Source organism: Thermobia domestica, chromosome 13, assembly GCF_964235325.1.
Source record: "Thermobia domestica chromosome 13, izTheDome1.hap1.1, whole genome shotgun sequence".
Lineage (NCBI taxonomy): Eukaryota > Metazoa > Arthropoda > Insecta > Zygentoma > Lepismatidae > Thermobia > Thermobia domestica.
In genome coordinates, this window is record NC_137466.1 from 219,357,903 (window position 1) to 219,379,649 (window position 21,747).

General features: G+C 38.2%; 1 protein-coding gene across 2 annotated transcripts in view; it reads left to right on the forward strand.

The window, feature by feature from the left end:
• LOC145669042 (transcription initiation factor TFIID subunit 10-like) overlaps positions 1-21,485 on the forward strand; it is a 59,477-nt gene extending 37,992 nt beyond the window's left edge. Inside the window, exons 2-5 of one of the 2 annotated variants that reach the window (XM_081737396.1) lie at positions 8,920-9,074; positions 10,968-11,032; positions 17,864-18,074; positions 21,002-21,485. In XM_081737396.1, coding sequence (XP_081593522.1) covers positions 8,934-9,074; positions 10,968-11,032; positions 17,864-18,065 — 408 coding nt within the window. In that variant the 5' untranslated portion in view covers positions 8,920-8,933 and the 3' untranslated portion in view covers positions 18,066-18,074; positions 21,002-21,485. Of the gene's footprint in view, positions 1-8,919; positions 9,075-10,967; positions 11,033-17,863 lie in introns of both variants that reach the window. The other variant, XM_081737395.1, reaches the window with a different exon arrangement.
• The last annotated feature ends 262 nt before the right edge of the window (positions 21,486-21,747 follow it).

A 21,747-nucleotide genomic window follows, 5' to 3' on the forward strand; every position in this document is an offset into this window, starting at 1 on the left:
TTTCGTGTAATCTTCATCAGGAGATGAGTAGGTGGTGTCCTGCGTCTGTTCCAAAATATAACACTTCTGAAGCAGATTCTCGTTACAGATAACCGAGAATTTTCATGACCTGACGATAATGTGTCGACATATTGCATCTCAAGCTTTTCATTGTCTTCCTGTACCTGTAGTTCTCTGTTATTTCTTACCTGTATGCCTTCAGTGGTTAGTCATAGTATTGGCAGATTTAAAAAGAACGTATGACAGTATCCGATGGAACACATACGGAAAGAACTTCAACAGATTAGAATATTAGGTTGGTACACAAAGAATTATCACGCCATGCGCGCTACTTCCAAACGCCAATAAATGAAAACTACAATACCTGAATGTAATTGTTCTCTGGGACTGAGCCAGGTGAATTACACGTCGTCCAATGTTTCGAGAACTGACAACATTCTTCTCGTCTGCAGGGATTGCCCGAGAACAACTATATTCATCACGACACGAGGAAAGCTTCAATTCTTATAATACCTGGTTAATCAAATACCCACCATCCGCAGTTACACTTTTGCCTTCGCTCAGCCAACGATTGGATTCTTTGAGGAATCACCATCGTCTTTCATCTCAAGATGTGATCGAGATGCCGGAAGTGGAGAGAGATGGGAAGGATACAATAAATAAGAAAGGGTTTCATAGTGCAACTCGTGGTGAGTCTACACCGTCTTTTGAGCAGCATATGGACACACTCTGTTGACCATTGCTTTACCCTATAGACAAGTTTGCAGTGTATTTAAAGAATTCCAACAATCTGTATTGATGGTTTCACCTCAACGGAGAAAGGTATGATGGGTCACTGCCACCATACCAGCAACAATACCTTCTGTGGAGAGAATTTGTGGCGTTAGACGCATGAGCATAATCTATCTTTGTATTCTGTTGCTGAGATGAGTTCTCACCTAACGTGAGAGCGGGCATTTCGTTCGCACCAACCTAATAGAAAAAGTAACAATGCGATGGGTGAAGGGACTCTCTGAGATTATCACTGCAGAATGGAAGAAGTAAATGATTCGAAGTGAAGTGTGATTTGTCTCTCGTACGTTCAGCCTCATTCTGAAAGGCATAGTTAGAAGGGGCATGCATGCTTATAATCACAAATGATATCAGGATTTGGCAAGAAATGAAGAAGCACACAAACAAGTGGATGCTTGGAGCGAAAGTATATACGTCTTTAAAAAAATAACCATTTCAGAAGTACTTATTCTCACAAAAGTACATAACACAATGTAAAATTTTACTTCGTAATAAAGAACAGTCAAGAAACATTAGCATGTTTGGTTTGATTCCGACCAAGAGTAAGACTACAGTGCTTTTCAAAGGTGAGATGGTTGAGAGATTTTGAACAGCAGAATATTGCGTGCGCATAAGCCAAAGGACACATGAATATCTAACCATTTCAAGAAAGAACACAAACAACTAGCGTTAACCTCCATTTACTCTGTTGAGAAGTGACAGGAAATGGTTGAATGAGAGAAGAAATGACCATAGCATAGAATATATGATACGGGATCGGGAAATGCTATTTTATAAACGTATTATGTTCCTACACTACAGATCTGTGTGTGTGTGTGTAAGTCCGCGTCTTTTTCTTGTCTTTTTTTCTTACTTTCCAACTTTTTTGCTATTGGAAACTATATTCCCTGAACTTTGAATTTTGTATCATGTTTAGGTGGTAGATATGGCTTACAGCCTTAACCTCGACATGTCAAACAAGTCGAAATGAAAAGAAAAAAAGTGAAAAATAACGAAAATAGAATGGACCAGGATATAATCAGCGGAGGATAGGTTCCTGAAAAGCGTTCTTGTAAATGAAAGAACGTCTACTAATAAAGTTTATACACGAAAAATGTCAGAAAGACCAGAAAGAAAACCAAGTAACAAATGGTAGATGGTGAACAATATAAATGCAAATAAAACATGAAAAAATCGAGGACAAAGAATAATGGAGCGAAATATCTCTGTGAAGAGGGTTCGTATACATCCAGACCAATCATCGTGCAATTTGTGATGATGATGACGCTGATGCAGATTTCTTGAAGGAAAAATTCAGAATGAAAAAGAGCTACTGAGCCTCAAATGGAACTCGGGTCTTCGACTAGGAGTGCCGATATGCTAACCATTACAAGGCAACGAAACTATACAATAACTTCTGTTAAAAAGAAAAGTAGTTTTAGGTTGCCGGCTGCTCATTAGGCTAAAGGAGATGGATGATCAGTGAGAATGAGGGGGCCGCGGTGGCTCAGTGGTAAAGCGTTCACCTCTGGTGCATGGAGTCCCTGGTTCTCTCAGCTTGCGCCAAGTGAACTTTGTGGTGGACAAACACCGTGTGGTTGGGTTTTCTCGGAGTTTTGTTTCCTCCCACTTTCTTCATAACACAATTTCCTTCATTCCTTATCATGACTGTCTCCTTCAGCCTAGCGGCACAAGCGTGGGACGTAAAACTTGAAGATCATCGAGAGTGAATGATCGTCAAGTAATTGGTGGAGTGAGAATGTGTGAGGAAACAGAACCCCGAGAAAACCTACAGACAAGATAATGTCCACCACAGTCACATGAGCTGGGATCGAATAGGGACCCCCTCTTCTACTGAACCACCTTGTCCTTAATTTCTGACATAGTTAGAGATCGAAAGGAAATGGAAAAAGAGTATTTTTTCTAATAGAATACATCCTTGAGTTAGTTCAATAATTTTGGAATAGTAGAAAAAGGTTTTGCTGGGCTGAGAATCAAACTCAGACCTCCAAATTGTCGTGCCGTTGCGCTAACAACAATGCCATTCAGTTCGTTTCATTGCTAAAATGGCTCTAGAAATGTATTTATTTATTTATTTTTTCGACCGTAGCGTATATCTTTTGAAGCATATGGTGTTTGTAACAATGAAACAAGTTATCAATACAAGACTGAAAACTTAAAACTTTCTAAAAGTTTGAAAATAGTTGTCGGGAGGATTTTTTACTTGTGAAGTAGTTGGTAAGTAAGAAAGTTTTTCTCCTCAAAAAAAAAAAAAAAAGTTTAACATCCCACGATTATGCACTGAAGCTAAGGGAGACGGATGATAATGGATGGAATGAGGAAACGCGAGAACCCCAAGAAAACCCATGCAAGTGTGTTTGTTCACCACGAAGCACTCGGCGGGAGCTGAGATTGAACCACGGCTGTATGAAATGTTGCCGAACTAGGGACATCATCCGGGTACACAATACAACAGTCGATATACGGTTCAGACCACTTTGTTTACCAAGGTGTAGTCATTGGGTTTCACATTAGGTATATAAGTGTAAGTCAACGAAAGGAGCGAGTCTGGTACAAAATTAACCGCTTCTTGGGACACGTTGCCACTGGCGACTATATGTCGCATTTGTGATCCTTTGCCGTCGACATCCAAACCTGAACTTTATTCCAAGGCGGCGGTGTTAAGTGTAGTAAGATATGAAAGGAATAATTGAATGGGAGATGTGGATCCTAATCAAACCATTAATGTCACCTTCTACTGTGAAAAGTAGGACACACTGCGAGTAGTCCTCGTCAATCGCTAAGGAGTAATCATCCACTATGATAACGCCAGTCCATCACATCTCACACGTCAAAAATTAATAGCCTCTGGTTGAAAGGTTTTACCACTAGTCCTTTAGACTGTCACCTGATTCGTGTGTTGCAGAACTCTATCGCTCGGAAAATCTTTGACGATATGGAGATTGTAGAAATTGACGTACAATAATATTTCGACTCCTAACGTCAGGAGTTTTATCAGGGTGGGATTCATCTCCTAGCAGCAAGATAGCAGGAGTTCATCGATTGTGGTAGTTAATTATGCGCAGTCTAAGAGGAGCTACACTTTGTTACTTTCACTTCTATCCGTACGCTAAAAAAGAGTAGAACTTCCGCATGTACACAATAGAAGTAAGATTTGCCTGTGAATATTAAAGCTTCTTCAGAAAATAGGGCTTCTTTGTAATTAACAGATACATTCAATAATTTAATTGTGTGTCCAAAATTCGAAATGATATTTCTTTATAATTTTAGATCAATGTTACGATTGGTTTCTTTGTGGAATACATTATCTATGATCAAAAAATTAGAGGCGAAAACTTACTCTATATATCTTTCGTTGTTCACTTTTACGTTTGTTTATTGAATTCAGTATTGTTAACGATAAAGGAAATGAGAAATGAAGTAACCATGTGCTCCCGTATACAGGCCCGTATTTATATATTGTTCGCCCCTGTGTTCTAAATAATTTGCCACCCCTTTCCGCACAAACTTACGTCTCAAAAATGGAAACAAGCCGTGATTTTGCAAATACAGAGGGTGTTTCCGATCTATGGTGACGATTTCAAACTGCATTTAGCTTAAGAGAAATCATGTCTACACCATTGAGAGTGTTCTATTTGTTGACCCTCCACCTGGGCAATTACCCGACAGCGAAGTTTTCACTGTAGGAAACTGGCACGCAGTGTAGTAATGTCAAGCTGCAACCACTTATCCCGACGGACTTTCCATAGCCCTTCAACGGTGCGGAGTCTCCTGTGAAACAAGGCTCGTTTCAGGAGGCCGAAGGGCTATGGAAAGTTCATCGATAACACATCAGGGGACTTCACTGGAATGTCTGTGAATGGAAATGGCACGAATTACAGTTTCTTTTGCCATTTGCTGGAGGAAGAGGCGGGTTGAGCGAAATGTGTGGCTTGACGCTTTGTCTTGATGCACCCACACACGATTATTGTCCCCTCCGTAGTGATTGGAAATGTCATGGCGATAAACGGGTGTCAGGACGTGAGCCTAATAATATTCCGAATTCACCTTCTATTTTTAGCTACATGATGTATGGCCAACTTGCCCTGATACGAGTATCCAGCAGTGATCATGAAGCCTGTGCCAAAACTTTCTTGCATTTCAGTAAACCATCTTTGAAAGTTCCTCGCACCTGTCGATAGATAAAAAAAAATTGCACGTGGCTTGTGACAGTCATCCAGATAAACGTATGCCTCGTTCAGTGTTACAACAAACTTCCATTTTTCACAGGTGAGGCCTAGTACCGCTTATACAGATTTCGACAATTGGTGCGACTTTCCTGGATGTGTTTTGGCAAGAAATTATGAAGACGTCCCTTCCAGCGCTTTACCAACCTCAGATCGCGGTGAATCATGGTGTGCTCTGTCTTCAGTTATGTCTGTAGCCGGTTCGCGATACCCCTCTTTGTGGGTGTCTTTTCCCTTGTGACCAGAACCCCGACTTCCTGAATCTTAGCTCGTGTGCGGCTAGTGGCAGGCCAAGTGTTGGCCTGTTTCTGCTACACAGGAATCATCCCACGCCTCACCTTACCTGTCCCTTTCAACGCCTGTGATATACCATTTTTGGACACAGTGAATCCACGCTCCTTGCACAGTTTGATAGTGGCACTGTAACTGTAGTTCACGTCGGAAAGGGCAGTTATAAAGCTTTCCCAATAAGCACTTATTTTGTGCGGCATTTGTCCTGATATACGCTTACCACACCTGTCACGCAGAGTCAATGGTCCAAGGAACTTACACGACTGGCAGCTTTCTTCTCTTCCCGCTTGGTGGTGCTGCACAAGGTGTGTAATTTCGTCACCATAGATCGGAAACAACCTCTGTATACTAGCTCTTGTTGAGTAGCAGTTGAGATATTACAAGTTACAACGTAATTTTAAATGCCCTAATTCTCTCAATGAAGATTATGATGTGGTGTTCTGCCCGAAGGTAGTTGTTTGATCCGGACTCTGGACAAGGTAAACCCATGGTAATCTGCCATTGCCTTTCATAGAATGATGATGACGTACTAAGGATGCGACCTACAGCTTAACTTGGGATCCGAACCACTTATGTCTCCACCGGGAATCAAACCCGGGACCCCTTGATTACAAGGCAACGAGCTTAACCACTCATCCATTAAGAAAAAAAAAATAATTGTTTACATTATTCACCGTCAGTAAAGGTTTAATAGCATCTATAATAATAATACAATTAGCTGTGTGTCTGTCTGTAGCGCTTTTCAACTCGAGAACCATAATAGAAACATGAAATTTTAATGTATTTTAAAGCTCTCAGAGAAATGATCCAAATGACCCGTTCGAGGTCCCTAGGTCACACCTGAGCTGAGATATGGGGGTGCAAAGTCCCCATAAGAATTACATGGGGGCATTTTAAAAATAATCGAAAACGACTGATATTAGAGTTGAATTCATAATTTTTAGGGTTGCCGAGATGAATAGTGACAGTTTTAATACAGTTCAACTTCAAGTTCATATTTCACTTCCCAGGGAGAGAGCGATTGAAAACGACAGATGTTAATGTTGAATTCATAGTTTTGGATGTTACGAGCTTAACAGTATCAGTTTTCATGATGTTCAAGTTCACCCTCATCCCTCGGAGTTGAGGTGGGAGAGGATGGCTTTTTTAAAAATAATCAGATAAGCTAGCTAATTAGTAACTATTGTAATTAGAGTAAATTAAACACATTAACATAGTTTCTTGCGTTTGAGCGGGACTCTGCGGGTTATTAGTTTTAAACATTACTTTATTGCGAATAATATTTTAAAAAATCCAAAATTTTGCTGCCCCCTAAATTGTGCCGCCCTGTGCTCGAGCACAAAATAGCACTTACCTAAATATGGACCTGCCTGTATAAACACCTTTATATTGGGTTGTGTATTATGAAATGTCGTTTTGTGGATACCTGAAGGTTAAGCACCTCTGAGCGAATACGAGTGAATCCAATTAAACTGAGCAGAGTAGAGATACAGTTAGCAGAGCTTCTGGGCAAAAGGAATGAATTTCCTTTTAATCCAATGTTCTCGGGATTGCTGCCAGAGTAGGTGTTGCTGTGCCTGCTGCTGTGGTGTAGGTGTAGACTGCTGTGTAGGAGCACAGCAACACCTACTCTGGCAGCAATCTCGAGAACATTGGATTAATAGTAGACGCCAGCAAAGCTTCAAGATCATAATGAATTTCCTGTTTGTGCATGCTGTGTAGTCTCGTGAAAAACAGTAGTAAACACCATGTTAAACCGTGATGGGCGGATTATGTTATTCTGTGAATGGAAATTGAAACACGAAACCAATGTGATTGTGACATATATCAATACATCATTTTGACCTAGAACCAACAACGTGCGGATAGCTGAGCATCAGTTCAAGAAATTCCGTAGTGGCGATATCAGTCTTGGAAATAATTATCATAGAGAACCACCAACACTTCGAGGGCCTAAGTAAAAAGGGGTCCACGTGAAATAGTGCGACAGCTTGCTGCAAAGATGAACGTTTCCCCCAAAGCAATTTCCAACCACCTGAAGACAATAAGAAAGGTAAAAAGATGGATCATTGGATCCCACATCAACTTAGTGAACAGCACAAGCAAAAGCGATTGGAAGTGTATTTGAGTTTAAGAAACAAGATGGATACACTGGTGCATCGTATCGTGACGTGGAACGAGAAATGAATTGTGTATGACAACTTCAGCAGGTAAAGGTTGTCCCTGGATTCCGTTGGACCACGTTGGAAGAAGGCTAAACCACGTCTCCATCCAAAGAACATTATAATCATTGTTACTTGGACTGCTGGTGGTGTAGTGCATTGTAACTTTCTGGAACCTGGTCAAACCATCAAAACAGAGTCTCAGAATACAGAAATTACTCGTAAACCCAGAAGTTGCGTCAACAGCAGTTCTCAGTAGTCAAGAGAAAGAAACCATTTACTTTGCACGACTGCCCACAAAAATGTGGCAAAAACAAGTGTTAGACACCTCCATGAGTGGGATAAGAAATACCCCCACATACACTATATAACCCTGATCTCAGTGCTACGCACTACCTGTTTGGCGCCCTGCAGGATATCATGGTAGAGAATGTGTCGATAATATAAAAGAAAATTTCACAGTTTTCTTTTCTTCCAAACCCGAAAGCTTCTTTCATAAGGGTAGGGAAGTACTTGTCATTCGCCGGGAGAAGTGTATTGCTAGCATGGACGATAACTTTGATTAAATGTGTCTTTGACCAACAAACCTATTGCTATTTCATTTCTCATCCCCCAAAATGACATTCCATAGTACAAACATAATAGGTCTGTCTAATAATATTTTTTTTCTTGTAAATGGCGTTTGAATGTTAATAATAATAATATGGAATAGCATTTATTTCTTCTTACGGAAAAAAGTAATACACACAATATATTATAAAAATCTATTTTTCTTCCAAACGCACCGTACTCTCACGTGTGCTGAACGAACGTTGTCTTATCTCTTTTAAACCTTTGAGGGTAAAATAATGGGGATCCTTACTTTTAGTCATATCCCTAAGTAGGAGCAACGTACATCCTTTTCAGAGGCTTTTGATAAGAAAATAATTTGACGTTACGTAAATGAAGATTATACACATTCAGTAGCGTACATAGAACTTAATCAAAGGGGAGGAGATGATTCAAGATTGTGCATGTTCATTTTTTCATAATATCTTGTTGAAGGAGAGGTAAAACCCAGAACTCCCCCTTTACACAAATTAAGATAGGTATTTAAACAAGTATATGCAAGAGCTCCTTCGTGGCTAAGCGGTTAGCGTATGCGCCTTTCGCGTGGGAGACCCGGGTTCGATTCCCGGCGGGAGCTCATGTGGTTCGGATTCCACGTTAATCAGTAGGTCCACGTCTCATATAGCCTCGCTGCTGAAAGGGACGCTAAACTAAAATCAACTCAACAAGTATATGCAAAATGAAAATACATAATTTGAATCATTTCATTTATGACATTAGGAAATATAATAAAATCTTAACAAATCACAAATAAGAAGTGTTGTATTCTGATGATACATTACATTTTCTATTATGTCAAATGACTAAACATAGTGAAATATTTCATGTTGTTATTCCAGGTAGTTTTCGGAAAATGAATTCAAGTGGAGGAGGTGTAAATGATAGACCTTCAACTCCTATGTCGCCTGCAGATGATCTCCCTGTTGGCGACATAAAGACTGCTGGACAACCTCTCTCAGACTTCCTGCTGCAGCTAGAAGATTACACTCCAACCGTAAGGATATTTCTTTCCTCTCGTTAATCGATTATTAATGGTTATCTTATGGCGTAGTCCGTATCAGTTCAGGCTTCCTGATAGTCTCGGTATTGAATTTAACAAACAAAATTCAGAATATAAATAAGAAACCCATTCATTTTGTTTGCTCTATGAAAAAAAAATCCTGTCTGGTTTTCGGCAAAATATTAAAATACTTTATCTCTAGAACGATTCAAGATATTTTCTTGCTTTCTGTTTTGTTTGGAATAATTTACTGATTCAAATTATACCTTCCGTTTAGAAATGTCCGTCCAAGTCCTCGTACTGTAGCCTTCTGATATGTTCGAAAAATTAAAAAGTATATTCGAGGTGGTATTAGAAATTTTCGAGTCTAGTTCTGTTTACATAACAGTACTTTATTTATTTACATTTACACACTATCACCATCAAAATTATCACCTTGTACAGCAATACAGCGCTCCCAGCGTTTGCGCCACCGCTGGAGTGTGTCCTGGAAGTCTTTTTTCGAAGTGTGTCAAGCACCTGTGATTCGTGCTGAATCTCTGCAATGGTATCCAAACGTTGACCTTTGAGCTGGATCTTCGGCTTTGAGAAGATGGCGAAGTCTGCAGGTGCTAAATCTGCCGAGAAGGTAGGTGCGGGCATACGATCACCTTGTTCTTGATGAAAAACTCCCATGTGATGAGAGCGCGGTGACAGGATGCATTGGCGTCGTGGAGCAGTCAGTTTTTCACGTGCCACATCCGGCCGCTTTCACCAAATGTCCTTCCTCAGACGCCTTAAAACGTGGCAGTAGAACTCAATATTGACGGTCTTGCTCCTGGATACGACTTTGTGATACACAGTGCTAAGAATGTTAATAAAAAGGTCGAACTGTGGACCTGCCTCGCCTTTTTCGGTCGTGGAAATGATGGGCTCTTCCACTGTGAAAACTGTTGCTTTGTCTCAGGGTCGTACCCGTACGCATAAGTTTCGTCGCCGATAATGATCCTCGACATGAAGAACGGGTCATCCATGACAAGTTGACAGTTCTTGGCAGACTTCGACGCGGTGTTCCTTCTGCTCCTGGGTCAGCAATCTGGGCAGTAATACAGCGCATGTTCAACTCACTAGTGAGGATTGCCTGCACTATTACATATGACACACCGACAATGGCAGCAATGTTGTAGATTGTTCTGCGACGATTCTCATGCACAAGTAGCCGAACGGTTTCAATATTTTCGGCTCTTGTGCTCGTTGACTGTCGTCCTGATTCCTCATCGTTTTTCAGTGTTCTTCCGCTTTTTAAGCGTGTGTACTACTTAAAACATCTCCAACGGCTCATTGCAACATCGCTGTACACTTGCTGAATTATGTCAAGTGTCTCTGTGGTGATTTGCCCAATTTCACACAATCTCACGTTCGTTCTTTGTTCTAACTTGCTGTCCATGATGACGAGTCCCTTGTTGGATTCCAGGCCATAAGAGTTTGTGGTGGACAGTGTCGTAACAGTAGTTTTTTTTTTTTTTTTTTCGAGGGTTTTCCGTTTCTTCCCACAAGCTCATGCCACCATTTTTTCATTATCGCTCACTTTTATTAATCGCGTCTTTCTCTCTCTTCTTAACCTAAAGAGTCATAATCGTTGGATGTTAAATTATTATTTTATTTATTTATTTTTTTTTATGAAATAAATTTTCTTGATGTATTGAAAGGCTTGTCAGCAGACTGTAAGCAGTTCGATTTCCTATGTTTAAAATAAAAGAAAGCACATTAAACAAATTATGATACGATACTTAATAATAATAATAAGAAGAAGAAGAAGAAGAAGAACCCTTCTGACTAAATATAAAAATGTTAAACCGTTGTTGCTTTAGAAGTTGAACTAAATCTTGTTTCTGATTATTTCAACAGATTCCGGATGCTGTTTCAGCCTTTTACCTTCATTGCTCCGGTTTTGAGGCATCTGACCCCAGAATGTAAGTATAAGTATCTGCTTTTCGAAACTAATAAATACTATCTAAATATTTGCTCCCAATATAGTGTCTTAATAACATCCTATTCGATCATTAAGTTAAAGTTTGAACTGTTATAATCGTTTGATTACTAATTCCCGTATTTCATATTTTCCTTCACTAACAAGAAACGTGACAATTAAATTCCGAAATACTTAGAAGAAAATTCCAAGAGATAAATTCAGTTTGTAACATAAATTGAACTTTGTCGATGTCAGAAAAAAAAAAAAAAAATACAAAAAGTTTCATAGTTGACGTTGATGCTCAGCATTCTATCAGATGACGCATATGCTGAGAGTTGCCCATAAATTTCATGGGCCACCCAACAAATTTTTGTTAAGGTCTCCGAAATTTCTCAGCCTGTAGTTTTCCAATTATCAGAAACATTGAATCTATAAACACCTTACTTGTTAGTAAATTTTTCATGCGAGTAGTAAATAAGTGCTGCATTGATAAAAATATATATATTTTTTGATTGTATTTAACTAGACGCAACACGAAATAATATAATAATAAGAGGTACGCATATTGAAGTAAACAAACTTAATATTTAGTGAGAAATTTTTTTGACGTACCCTTATCTTGATTTTAAAAGACTGGCCGAAACTATCAGCTGAACGCTTTCCAGCAACAGTAGATGAAACACTGAATCTTCTATTTGTGTATCTGATGGGATTATTAATCACCTAAAGGAAGTCAATTTTAGAGGCAAGTTCATGTTGTAGTGGTAACAAAGCCAGGCGATCCAGTCTCTTCTCCAAAGTTAGTCTCAAATTATTCTTGATTAGCGATAATATTGTAAACTGTCACCTGAAGCCACTATGACTGAAAATTCTTATAATGGACAATTCCGGTTTGATGAATTCAATTGCTGAAAATAATTGTTAGCACTGAATTCAGCACCAAAAGAAACAGAGAAAAAGAGGGTGTTTAGTAGCAGACCTCATACAGAGTGGGAGATAAATGAGGGCACAATGCGAAGATAGAACGTAGAAGATGTCTAGAAATGCCATGTCATGTTAATTTTGGAACGAGTAGAGAAATTGAGGTCAAATGTTGGATATGAGGAATGCATGTAGAGCTTCACTGAATAGGCGTAATGTGAACAGTATTTTAACTGCCAATTGTATGTAACTGGTTATGAGAAGAGTCACCAGTGTTACAACATTTGTTGGTGGGTGTCATTAATACATCAGAATCCTAAATGGAACACGTGTCTTTGTGCAAGGTACCACGTCAGCATTCATCCAGTGGAACTACTTGTCATTCCGTTACACGTTGCAGGCATTGTTCTTGATGTGTCAAGATTCGATTTTATCTCTTTCTACACCTCGTGCATAGAACGTGCTCATGGACTATACTACAGGGTCTCTAGATATAATCGTTCCTCATTCACGTCACCTTTACGGCAGTATTGATACATTGCCATAGCGTGGATCGCCTCCTGTTAGAGGTCTCAATCTGTATTGGCCACATTAATTTCAATAGACTGTGCGTGTCAAGAGCTATATGTCACGTGACCCCTTTCCCGTATATTCTTCTTGCGCTAATTCCAGTATGGCGGCTTTTCAGATATCCCCCATGATGCATATTACGCCTATTCAGTGGAGTTCTACATGCATTCCTCATATCCAACATTTGAAATCAATCCCTCTACTCGTTTCAAAATTAACGTGGCATTTCTAGACATCTACGTTCTATCTTCGCACTGGGCTCTCATTTATCTCCCACCCAGTATACGGTTTGCCGCTAAACATCCTCTTTTCCTCTGTTTCTTTTGCTGCTGAATCCAATGCTAGCAATCATTTTCAGCAATTGAATACAGCAAATCGAAATGGTCCCTTGATAGTCCACCGAGGATTAGTAGATTAACAATGGTCAAACCTTAAACTTGGTACTGCCATCAACCATGATAGTAATAACTGTTGACTCTCGACCGAATGATACTCGACTCCTTTTTTCTTCTGTTGTTCTCCAGTTCTCTAGTTCTCTTGTTCTCTCTTCTTAAAACATGGCCTTTTTATTCTCTTTTCTCGGCTGATGAAACTGTTACATCATTCATCGACATCTTTCAGTGTTTACCCGTATCATTGCCGAAACTTGTGTTTCTGCAATGTCATCAAGTGATCGAAATCTCCAGACAGCTACATCTGCAATCTGGCTATTTTGACATATCCAAAATCGTGTGTTTTTGTTGACAAACATTTTACAAAACCTTTTACATTGCATTTTATTGTTTATTGTCTTCGTTAGCATAATATTGCTACATTCTATTAATGTCTGTTTTATTCTTACTACATCCAAATAAACGAAACAATGTGTCTGACATAATTTTGAAATATTCATCATTTTCTCATAAACTGAACCTATATTTAATTTTGTAATAATATTCATCCAATTATTTATCAAATTTTAATTACAATCATTCCGTCCAATACGGATGTATTGACAATATATATATATATCGTATACAATGTGCAGGTCAACATTGAGGCCCAGAATATTCCTCTCTAAACAACCAAGAGAATCAGTGTTTCCAACCTGGAGAATTAATTGTTCAGTCCGTTTATTTCTGCTACTCCATCAATGTTCAAACTGAATTAACTTTGTGTATCTTGTAAAAGTTTGATTACTTCTCGTAGTTTGTCTGCTATAAGCTTCGCTTCCTTAATTTTTGCATTTCATCTTCTCAGAGAGGTCATGAAGAAATACTCCCCTCCTCCTCCAGATATGGTTTAATGTGTGGTTTAATAAGTGCACTGAAGAAATTCTAGAGCTGGTTCTAGTTTTTACAAAATTGTAAACATAAAATCTATGTATGAAAGTTTAACATACTAACTGGGACAGGTAGACAAAGCTACAAGTATAGATAGATATGCTGTTTAATATATGTTTGTTATGCTACTTTTGACATACAGGAAAAATGTAAGAACTCTACAAAAATAACGACTTAAGCCGTGTAGTCTTGAAAAAATAAATGCCCGCACAGTGCATTCGAAATATTAGAAGGAACATTATTTTAGGTTAGTAAATTTAATATTACAGTGTGTTTCATGCGCTCTATTAGTGTTTATATTTTTGTTTGCTTAGAAAAGAATATTCTATCCTATGTTAGACTCACAAATGAATGAAAAATACAGAGTTTCTAAATTTTTCTTCAATATCTTTACATATTATTTCACATAAATTGTGTATCCGTTTAAAATCAGTCGTATTTAATCGCTTAGAAAACTTAAACAGATTTTGATTTAAATAATTACTGGTAAAGTTAACTGTATGCTTAACAATGCATTACAGGCAGTTTGGCGGGAATTATATAAATTGAAAAATTTAGAATTGAATAAAGAAAACTTAGAGAATGAAATATTTTTCACGGACCCCTTTATGACTGCTCTTGTACTGAAGCACATCTTTCTCTTCAGATTGTGGAAAACTTTTTCATCAAATTCAGGGTTGGCTGGTTTAAACCAGCTGCTTTTTTCAAAAATCAACTAGTTTAAACCAAAATTAAAAAGAATAAAAAAGAACGAAAAATTCTTTAAACCTGGTGACGTTTCCACATATCAAACCATCTTCATTGGTTTTATCTCCTTTTCACCTTTTAATTAAGGAGTTCTATGTTTAATTCTTCGTCGAACCACATTCCTTCTTTCAAGTGTAAACCAAGTAGCGGTTCGCATGTCACCTTAACCAAAAGTCTTCTTGATAACCTCGGTATTGCATAAGGGTGTTAAGCCTAAACATACGAAACGAAACCAAATTGTATATTTCTGCTTGCCTGAATGCCCGTTGTTTTATAAAGAAGCCAAGGTTACTTAAATATATTGTTAGAAATTGGCAAAATTTATCAGCTGCCTACGTAGCCAACATTAGCTTGGATTGGACTTTGTTTTAATTTTATTGAATTATAACTACATACTAAATTCGTAATTTAATACCTCAGTTTTAGCGTACTGATTATGATACGTTGACCTTAAAATTTTACATGCAAATACATTTAAAGTAATAACAGGATTTTTCCAATAGCTAAGGCTGGAGTTTCCCGATTTATATATAATTCTTTATAATGTTTTTACTTGTGTAACTGTTTATCTTTTTGTCCTTCTGAAATGACTCTTGACAATTATATGAACAAGTAGGCCTATGTAAAGATCAATACAACGTATTTTTATCAGGAGTCCTTCGTGAGTGAGTCGGCAGACTCATCGCATTTGTGACCAATTAGTCCCGGTTTCGTGTCCAAATGGACAATTTCTCTTGAATGTAAGCCGAGAAGCGGTTTGGATTCTTTTTAAGCTTATATGACTCCTTCAGCATAATCCGGTTGTTGCATAATAACACCAAGGCGAAACAAACTTATTTCTGCCCATATGTAATATAAAAACATAGAGCAAATTACTTAAACCAAAAAAAAAGTTTAAACCAAAAAAAAAGTTGTTTTTTTTTCAATAAAAACCCTGGTTTTTCCCAACGCTGATCAAATTATTACGGAAGTAACTAGATTTTTTATCGAATTTTTTGTGCCTTCCTCGGAAAGAGGCGTACAAACACCTGTTTGTCAACCATAAATACTGATTAAGTTGACTCTAACCCTTTTCGTTCATTTTGTTCTCTGAATAATATTGATATTAATAGTGAGAATTATTTATTTATTTATGAAGAGCGTTCATCTCTGATGCATGGAGTCCCTGGTTTTATCCTACCTCGCTCCAAGTAGACTTGTGGTGGATAAACTCCATCTGCGTGGATTCTCTCGGGGTTCTTCCGTCTTCTCCCATGTTATTCATTCCACATTCCAGTCATTATCTTCATCACCGTTTCTCTTAACCTCATGAAACGTTGAACTTTTAAAAAAGAAGAAGAAATCTCTCGCCATTTCTCCACCTTCATTTGTTCCCACTTGTGTCGCTAGTTTATTAAATCTCTTTTATATATACTTCGGTGCGAGCGGTCCCGGATTCGATTCCCGGTGGGGTCATTCGGTCGAAATGTGTAACACGCTTTTTCAGGGCAGCCACCTTGAATGAGGTTTTCCTGGGTTTTCCTCATTCACACAAGACAAATGTCGGGGTGGTACCTAGCTTATAGATCCCAGGCCGCTTCCTTCCTTCCCCAATCCTTTCTTCCTTTTCTTTCCCCGGATTGTGTGCTCGCCGAGGGACGTCATCCCTCAAATCGTGACAGGCTAAATGACCATAGATGCCGAAAGCCCAGAAATCTAAACCCTAAATCCTTTTATTTATATATCTGGGACACCGTAGTCTAATGGTTAGAGCGTTGGACTCACGTCCACGTGGTCCCAGGTTCGATTTTCGGCGTGCATCCAGCGTCGTGAGGTAAATTGGGGAGTCATGTAATGAGAGATGTGATGGCCACTAGATCTAGAAAGCTCCTAACCAGGTGCTCGTCGCTAGGCTGAACGTAGTTCAACTGGTCGCTGACAGATGGCGTTGAAGTAGACTTAGGCCCACAATTGAGCTGTTACGCTAAGTGTTTTTTGTATTATTATATATATCAATAGCAATTTCGTTCAGTTATACTTTTATCTGTTTCTACCTGTTATTTCTACGAATTTCTTGAAGGATCATATCATCGTAAGGTAGTTCCTGCTTTCCCTCTCTTGGAACTCTATTCTATTCTGTTATTGATGTAGCTATTTGATCTTCCGTCAAAACATTCAAAAGGATGGCAGTGACATATTACTATCTCACCTCTCTCTCTCTTTCTTTGTTTCAAGTATTCTCTTTATACACTTAGACGAGAAGATATTCGAAGTTTGAAAGTTAAGAGATCCTTTATTTTCAATATGTATGTAGTCTGTATAGTGATAAGAAGATTGTAGTTCAGTATAACTTCGCTAAAGATGAAGGGTGACCCTACTCGTAACAGTCAATGTGAAATAAGGCTTCACATTTTTTACTTCGCTGTGTACTCAGGGTGATGTCTTCAGCACCACCGACTGGGTGACTCTTTCAAACGAGCGTGGAACAGGAAATGAATGCATCCCCCACCTGCGATCGAATCCGAGCTGTCCGGTTCATAGGTAAACGCATTACATACTACGCCACCACGGTTCTAGCTTTACTAGAGCTACTTTTAAAAGTGCAGCTGTTCGCTAGCTTTTTCCCTTCTATCGTGACAACACCATATGCGGAGATATTAAAATTTAAAACGTCACAGTTGTATTTTCTTGTATGTAATAATGTACAACTTGGAGTTTGGTTTAAATTTTTTGAATTGAGAAGAACCAGCTATATTTGGTGAAAATATAAAATCAAATTGCTAATGGTCCGCGTGGTCTATGTAGACTAGATATAGCAAATCACAGTAGACAGTACACATAGACGTAGGTTATAGTCGATGGTACGTAACTGAATACAGCCCTTCATTTTTAAACTGAAATGTTTATCATAAAATTAATTCATTCCACGTACACAATAAACTGAAATATGTCTATTTTAATGAGTAATGTTCTGATATTCGTAGGCGCAGTAGCTTTATCTTTCAGTTTAACGTCTGACGTTATACCTTTTAGGCTGAGGGAGACGAATGTTTAAGGCAAGTCAATGATGATAGGAGAATTGGTGAAATGAGACTGTTGGAGGAGACGGAAGTACCCCCGAGAAACCCAGGGGCCCCACCCACGCACCACTGAGCCACCTTATTCCCTGCAGTAGCTTCATATAAACTTACTTGGACATAGAATGAGAGTACACAGGCTTTAAGAGTCGTATAATATTTTGTGTATATGCAGTAATTGCAAGAGAAGTAATGCCTTTTCTTTTCTGTTTCTAGAGTTCGTCTCGTTTCATTGGCGGCCCAGAAGTTCATATCAGATATAGCGAACGATGCCCTACAACATTGCAAAACTCGTAGCTCCAATCAGAACACGAAAACAAAGGGCAAAGACCGTAGATACACCCTAACCATGGAAGATTTGACTCCAGCTCTTTCGGAATATGGCATCACCGTCAAGAAGCCACATTACTTTGTGTAAAGTATGCCACCGTTGACCATAGGCGCCGACTTGAAGAAAATATTGGGGGGGCCAAAACAATGAATAAATATATAATCATATTCAGCCGTTTTCTATCAACTGATGGATGAAGTCCCCTTTCTCCCCCCCCCCTAGATCTCGGTCTGCTGCATCCGCTCCGCTGCTAAATTCATGACGTAAGTCAAATTTGTGTGAACGCATTAAAACAAATTCAAGTTCAAATTCTGGGAACTTCACTGCACCACATAGATCTTCACTTCTCATATCAGTGTTACCATAGTGTTGGTTGAAGCTTCAGTGCTCTATTAACTCTTTTAGGATTTTTGGTAACTTTTGTTATCATGGCGTACTATAGTCTTTGACCTCTTATTTAGGCTCTATAACTGGTACTTAAGTCGTTTTTTTATTAGTCAAGTCAAGGATGGGCCAAAGAACACCCCAGATGCGTTTTGGAACCAGATGGTCAATTTGGCTGTGCCAAGTGGGCGCGGAAGGGCGTGACTTCTTACTTTTTCTTAAGGCAAATTTCAAAATTTTTTCACGCCTGTAGTTTTCACGATATCAGATTGGAATTATATGTACCTTTGGATATTTCTCAAATTTTTCTGAGATCTCTACGTGAAGCCGAGTCCGGGCACGAGGGCCGCAAATGTTCCGAGGGGCTGATTTTTTTAGAAAAAAAAAAATAAGTTTTCCCGATTTTTCCGTTCAGGAATACGATACGTACATGTGTATGGCGCCGTTGGAAAAGGCTTGTTACTAAAGAAAAATAACGTTTAAGCCATGACTCTAGCCTAAATAGTAATGACGGAATAAATTTTTATAATAAGTATATACGTATGTGTGTGTATAAAGAGAGAGCCTAAATTCAGACTTTCAACAATTTTTCTGCACTTTGTTTTTAAGATACAAAATTGGAATTTTGCACACATATTATGTAAATAACAATGTATTTTTAGAAAAAAATTCAGATCCCTACGTCAACCCAGGCCTAGGCCAGAGGGGCAAAATGTTTTGGTTGGATTTGTAAAAATACTTCCGAGTTTTTCCCTAATTATCTGGTTTAGGTGTATGATACGTACATATGAGTGATACCGTTGGAAAGGGCTTATTATAAATGAAGAAAATGGCGTTTGAACCATGACTCTAGGCTAAATAGGAATGACGCAGTACATTTTTTAAAAATATTTTATACCTAGGTATATATAGAGGAAGTTCGGGTATTATGGAATACCATTTTTGTTTCGCTTGTAACTCAGTTAATAATTGCACATTGAAACAAAAAGGAAAACAAGTATACGCCTTACATATTTGGCTTTATTTATGTATATCTTGATAAAGAAGTTTCGTTACAGGGGTGGGTAAAATTTATAATTTGTAAAGAAACCACTTTGGAGGGTAATATGAAATAGTCGGATAGTATGGAATACAAATGCTATATAGAAAAGAAAAAAGTTTTATGTTGAACATACAATGAATATAGTGACAATATAATATGAAAATTCTGAATGCCAAGCCATAATTGATTGTGATTACTTGTAAAAGTTATAAATATAATACTCTGCTTCAGGATCGGCACAGTCATTGTGTGCTCACATTAAACATGATGAACGCTGGACCCAAGCTCATCCCTTATATCATCAGACAATTTGCTGTAATAAAAAATACGCTTAGCATTGTTGTCATCATAAATGTATGTTTAATTGCGCAATACCGATAGATATTTTTGTAATCGAAATACCATACGGAATACGGAATACCATGCTTTTCTTGCAGGTATTCCATATTGCCCTCCACGCCAACTTGGAAACGAAAGAGCTGTTAAACGCATTCGAATGCGTATAGGATAATGGCGCTTATCAAACTACCACTCTGTATATCCAACGTCATAGTAAATAAAGAATTGTTGTTCTATTACATTTCAATAGGAAAATACAGGTTGTAAACCACTTAACTGTAAAAGTATTCCTGAATAAGAAATCAGATTTTCACGTCTACCAACACAACGAATGTCACAATCACATGGAGACTGACTGTAGAGCATCATGGTGACGTGACGTAGTAGTATCTTTCCTCTCCGCTTGGAAGCAACACATCACAGGCGAGCTAATGAGGTATTTCATATTATCCGACTATTCCATAATACCCGAACTTCCTCTATTTATATACATATATGAAAAGATGGGTCACCTTCAGACTTTCAAAAATTTCTCCCGACCTCAGTTTTCAAGATACAAGAACGAAATTTTGCGCACGTATTATGTATATAACACAAGATTTTTTAAAAATATTCAGATCCCTACGTAAAATCCTACGTAAGATCCCTGAATTTCGTAAAATCTCATATTTTTTTCAATTCTCTTATTTCTGCTGTATAATACGGAGAAGAGAGTGGTACCGTTAGAAAGTATGATCTATCCTGAGAAAAACGAGGTATGAAGCACGATCCTACGATAAATAGTAAGGAAGCAGTAGCTGTTTGAGTGAAAGTCTAAAATTTACCTCAAAAAGTGGAAATTCTAAAAAGGTTAAACCAGTGGCCTAGGGAAGGAGGGGGCAGAGGGGCCGCCCCCCCCAAAGAGGTCCGACAATGTACTTTAGTACTTTAATATTTGTAAATTTTTATATATTTTTATGTTTATATGTTTTTTTGTTTGTAATTTTTCTATATGTACCTATAACAGCACTTGCCCCCCCCCCAAACACACATCCTGGCTACGCTATTGGGTTAAACGCCGATTTGAAAACGGTGCTTTTTATCGAATAAGAAGGCTGTTCCTAATATTGAATTAAAGGCACGACGTAATTTACGACAGAAATTCTTGCTCCTCTTTGGTAATTCTTCCTCAACTGGATTATATTGGGGGGGCGAGGACCCCACCTTTAAATATTGGGGGGGCCAAAAGTGCCCTGCCCCCCCAAAGTCGGCGCCTATGCCGTTGACTTTATTTGTTGTGCATCTGGACACTGGAAGAGAACACCAGCATCTTACACGGAGGGCTATTGTTTAAAATTAATAGCTTTTGTAATGAACTTTCTAAAATATATTTAGTATGTGATCTGAGGAACGTCACTTTTGTTTTCATGTTACAAAGGCAACACAACTTCAACATAATAATGTCTTGTCGGATGGGGTTGTTTGGCCCAGGCTTATTCTAGGTAAAGGGTTAATATCAAAAATTCAGGCTACAGAAAGAAAGAAATATGTAATGAGAGCAAATAATAAATAATTAAGTGGAAGGAAAGAGAATAAAGGCAAGTAAGTAAAATAAATATTATGGAAGCAACTTGATCCCGAGATATATATATTTTGTGTCAATAAATATTTTTGTATTTTTCAATATTATAAATTAACCACAGAAAACATTTGGGTATGTATAAATTTTATTTTGAACTTTGTTGTATAGTTATATGGTTCAATTTGTCTATATCTTCTGACGAACTTTTTATACAAAATTTAATATTTTATGAAGATGAGTGAAGATAAGGTTTTGAAATTGTGGAGAAAGAAATTGTAATGCTCTGGTTCACATCTGTTGGAAGTTCATAAAAGAAATTTAAGAAGTATTAGAAGTATTAAAGTTAGCGTGTTACATTTTGTAAGACAAACCTGTAGGTTTACATCTGCTTTCTTATCAAATTTTGCGGCAGTCAGCACGCTGAACTTCTTCGGTAGAAGTTT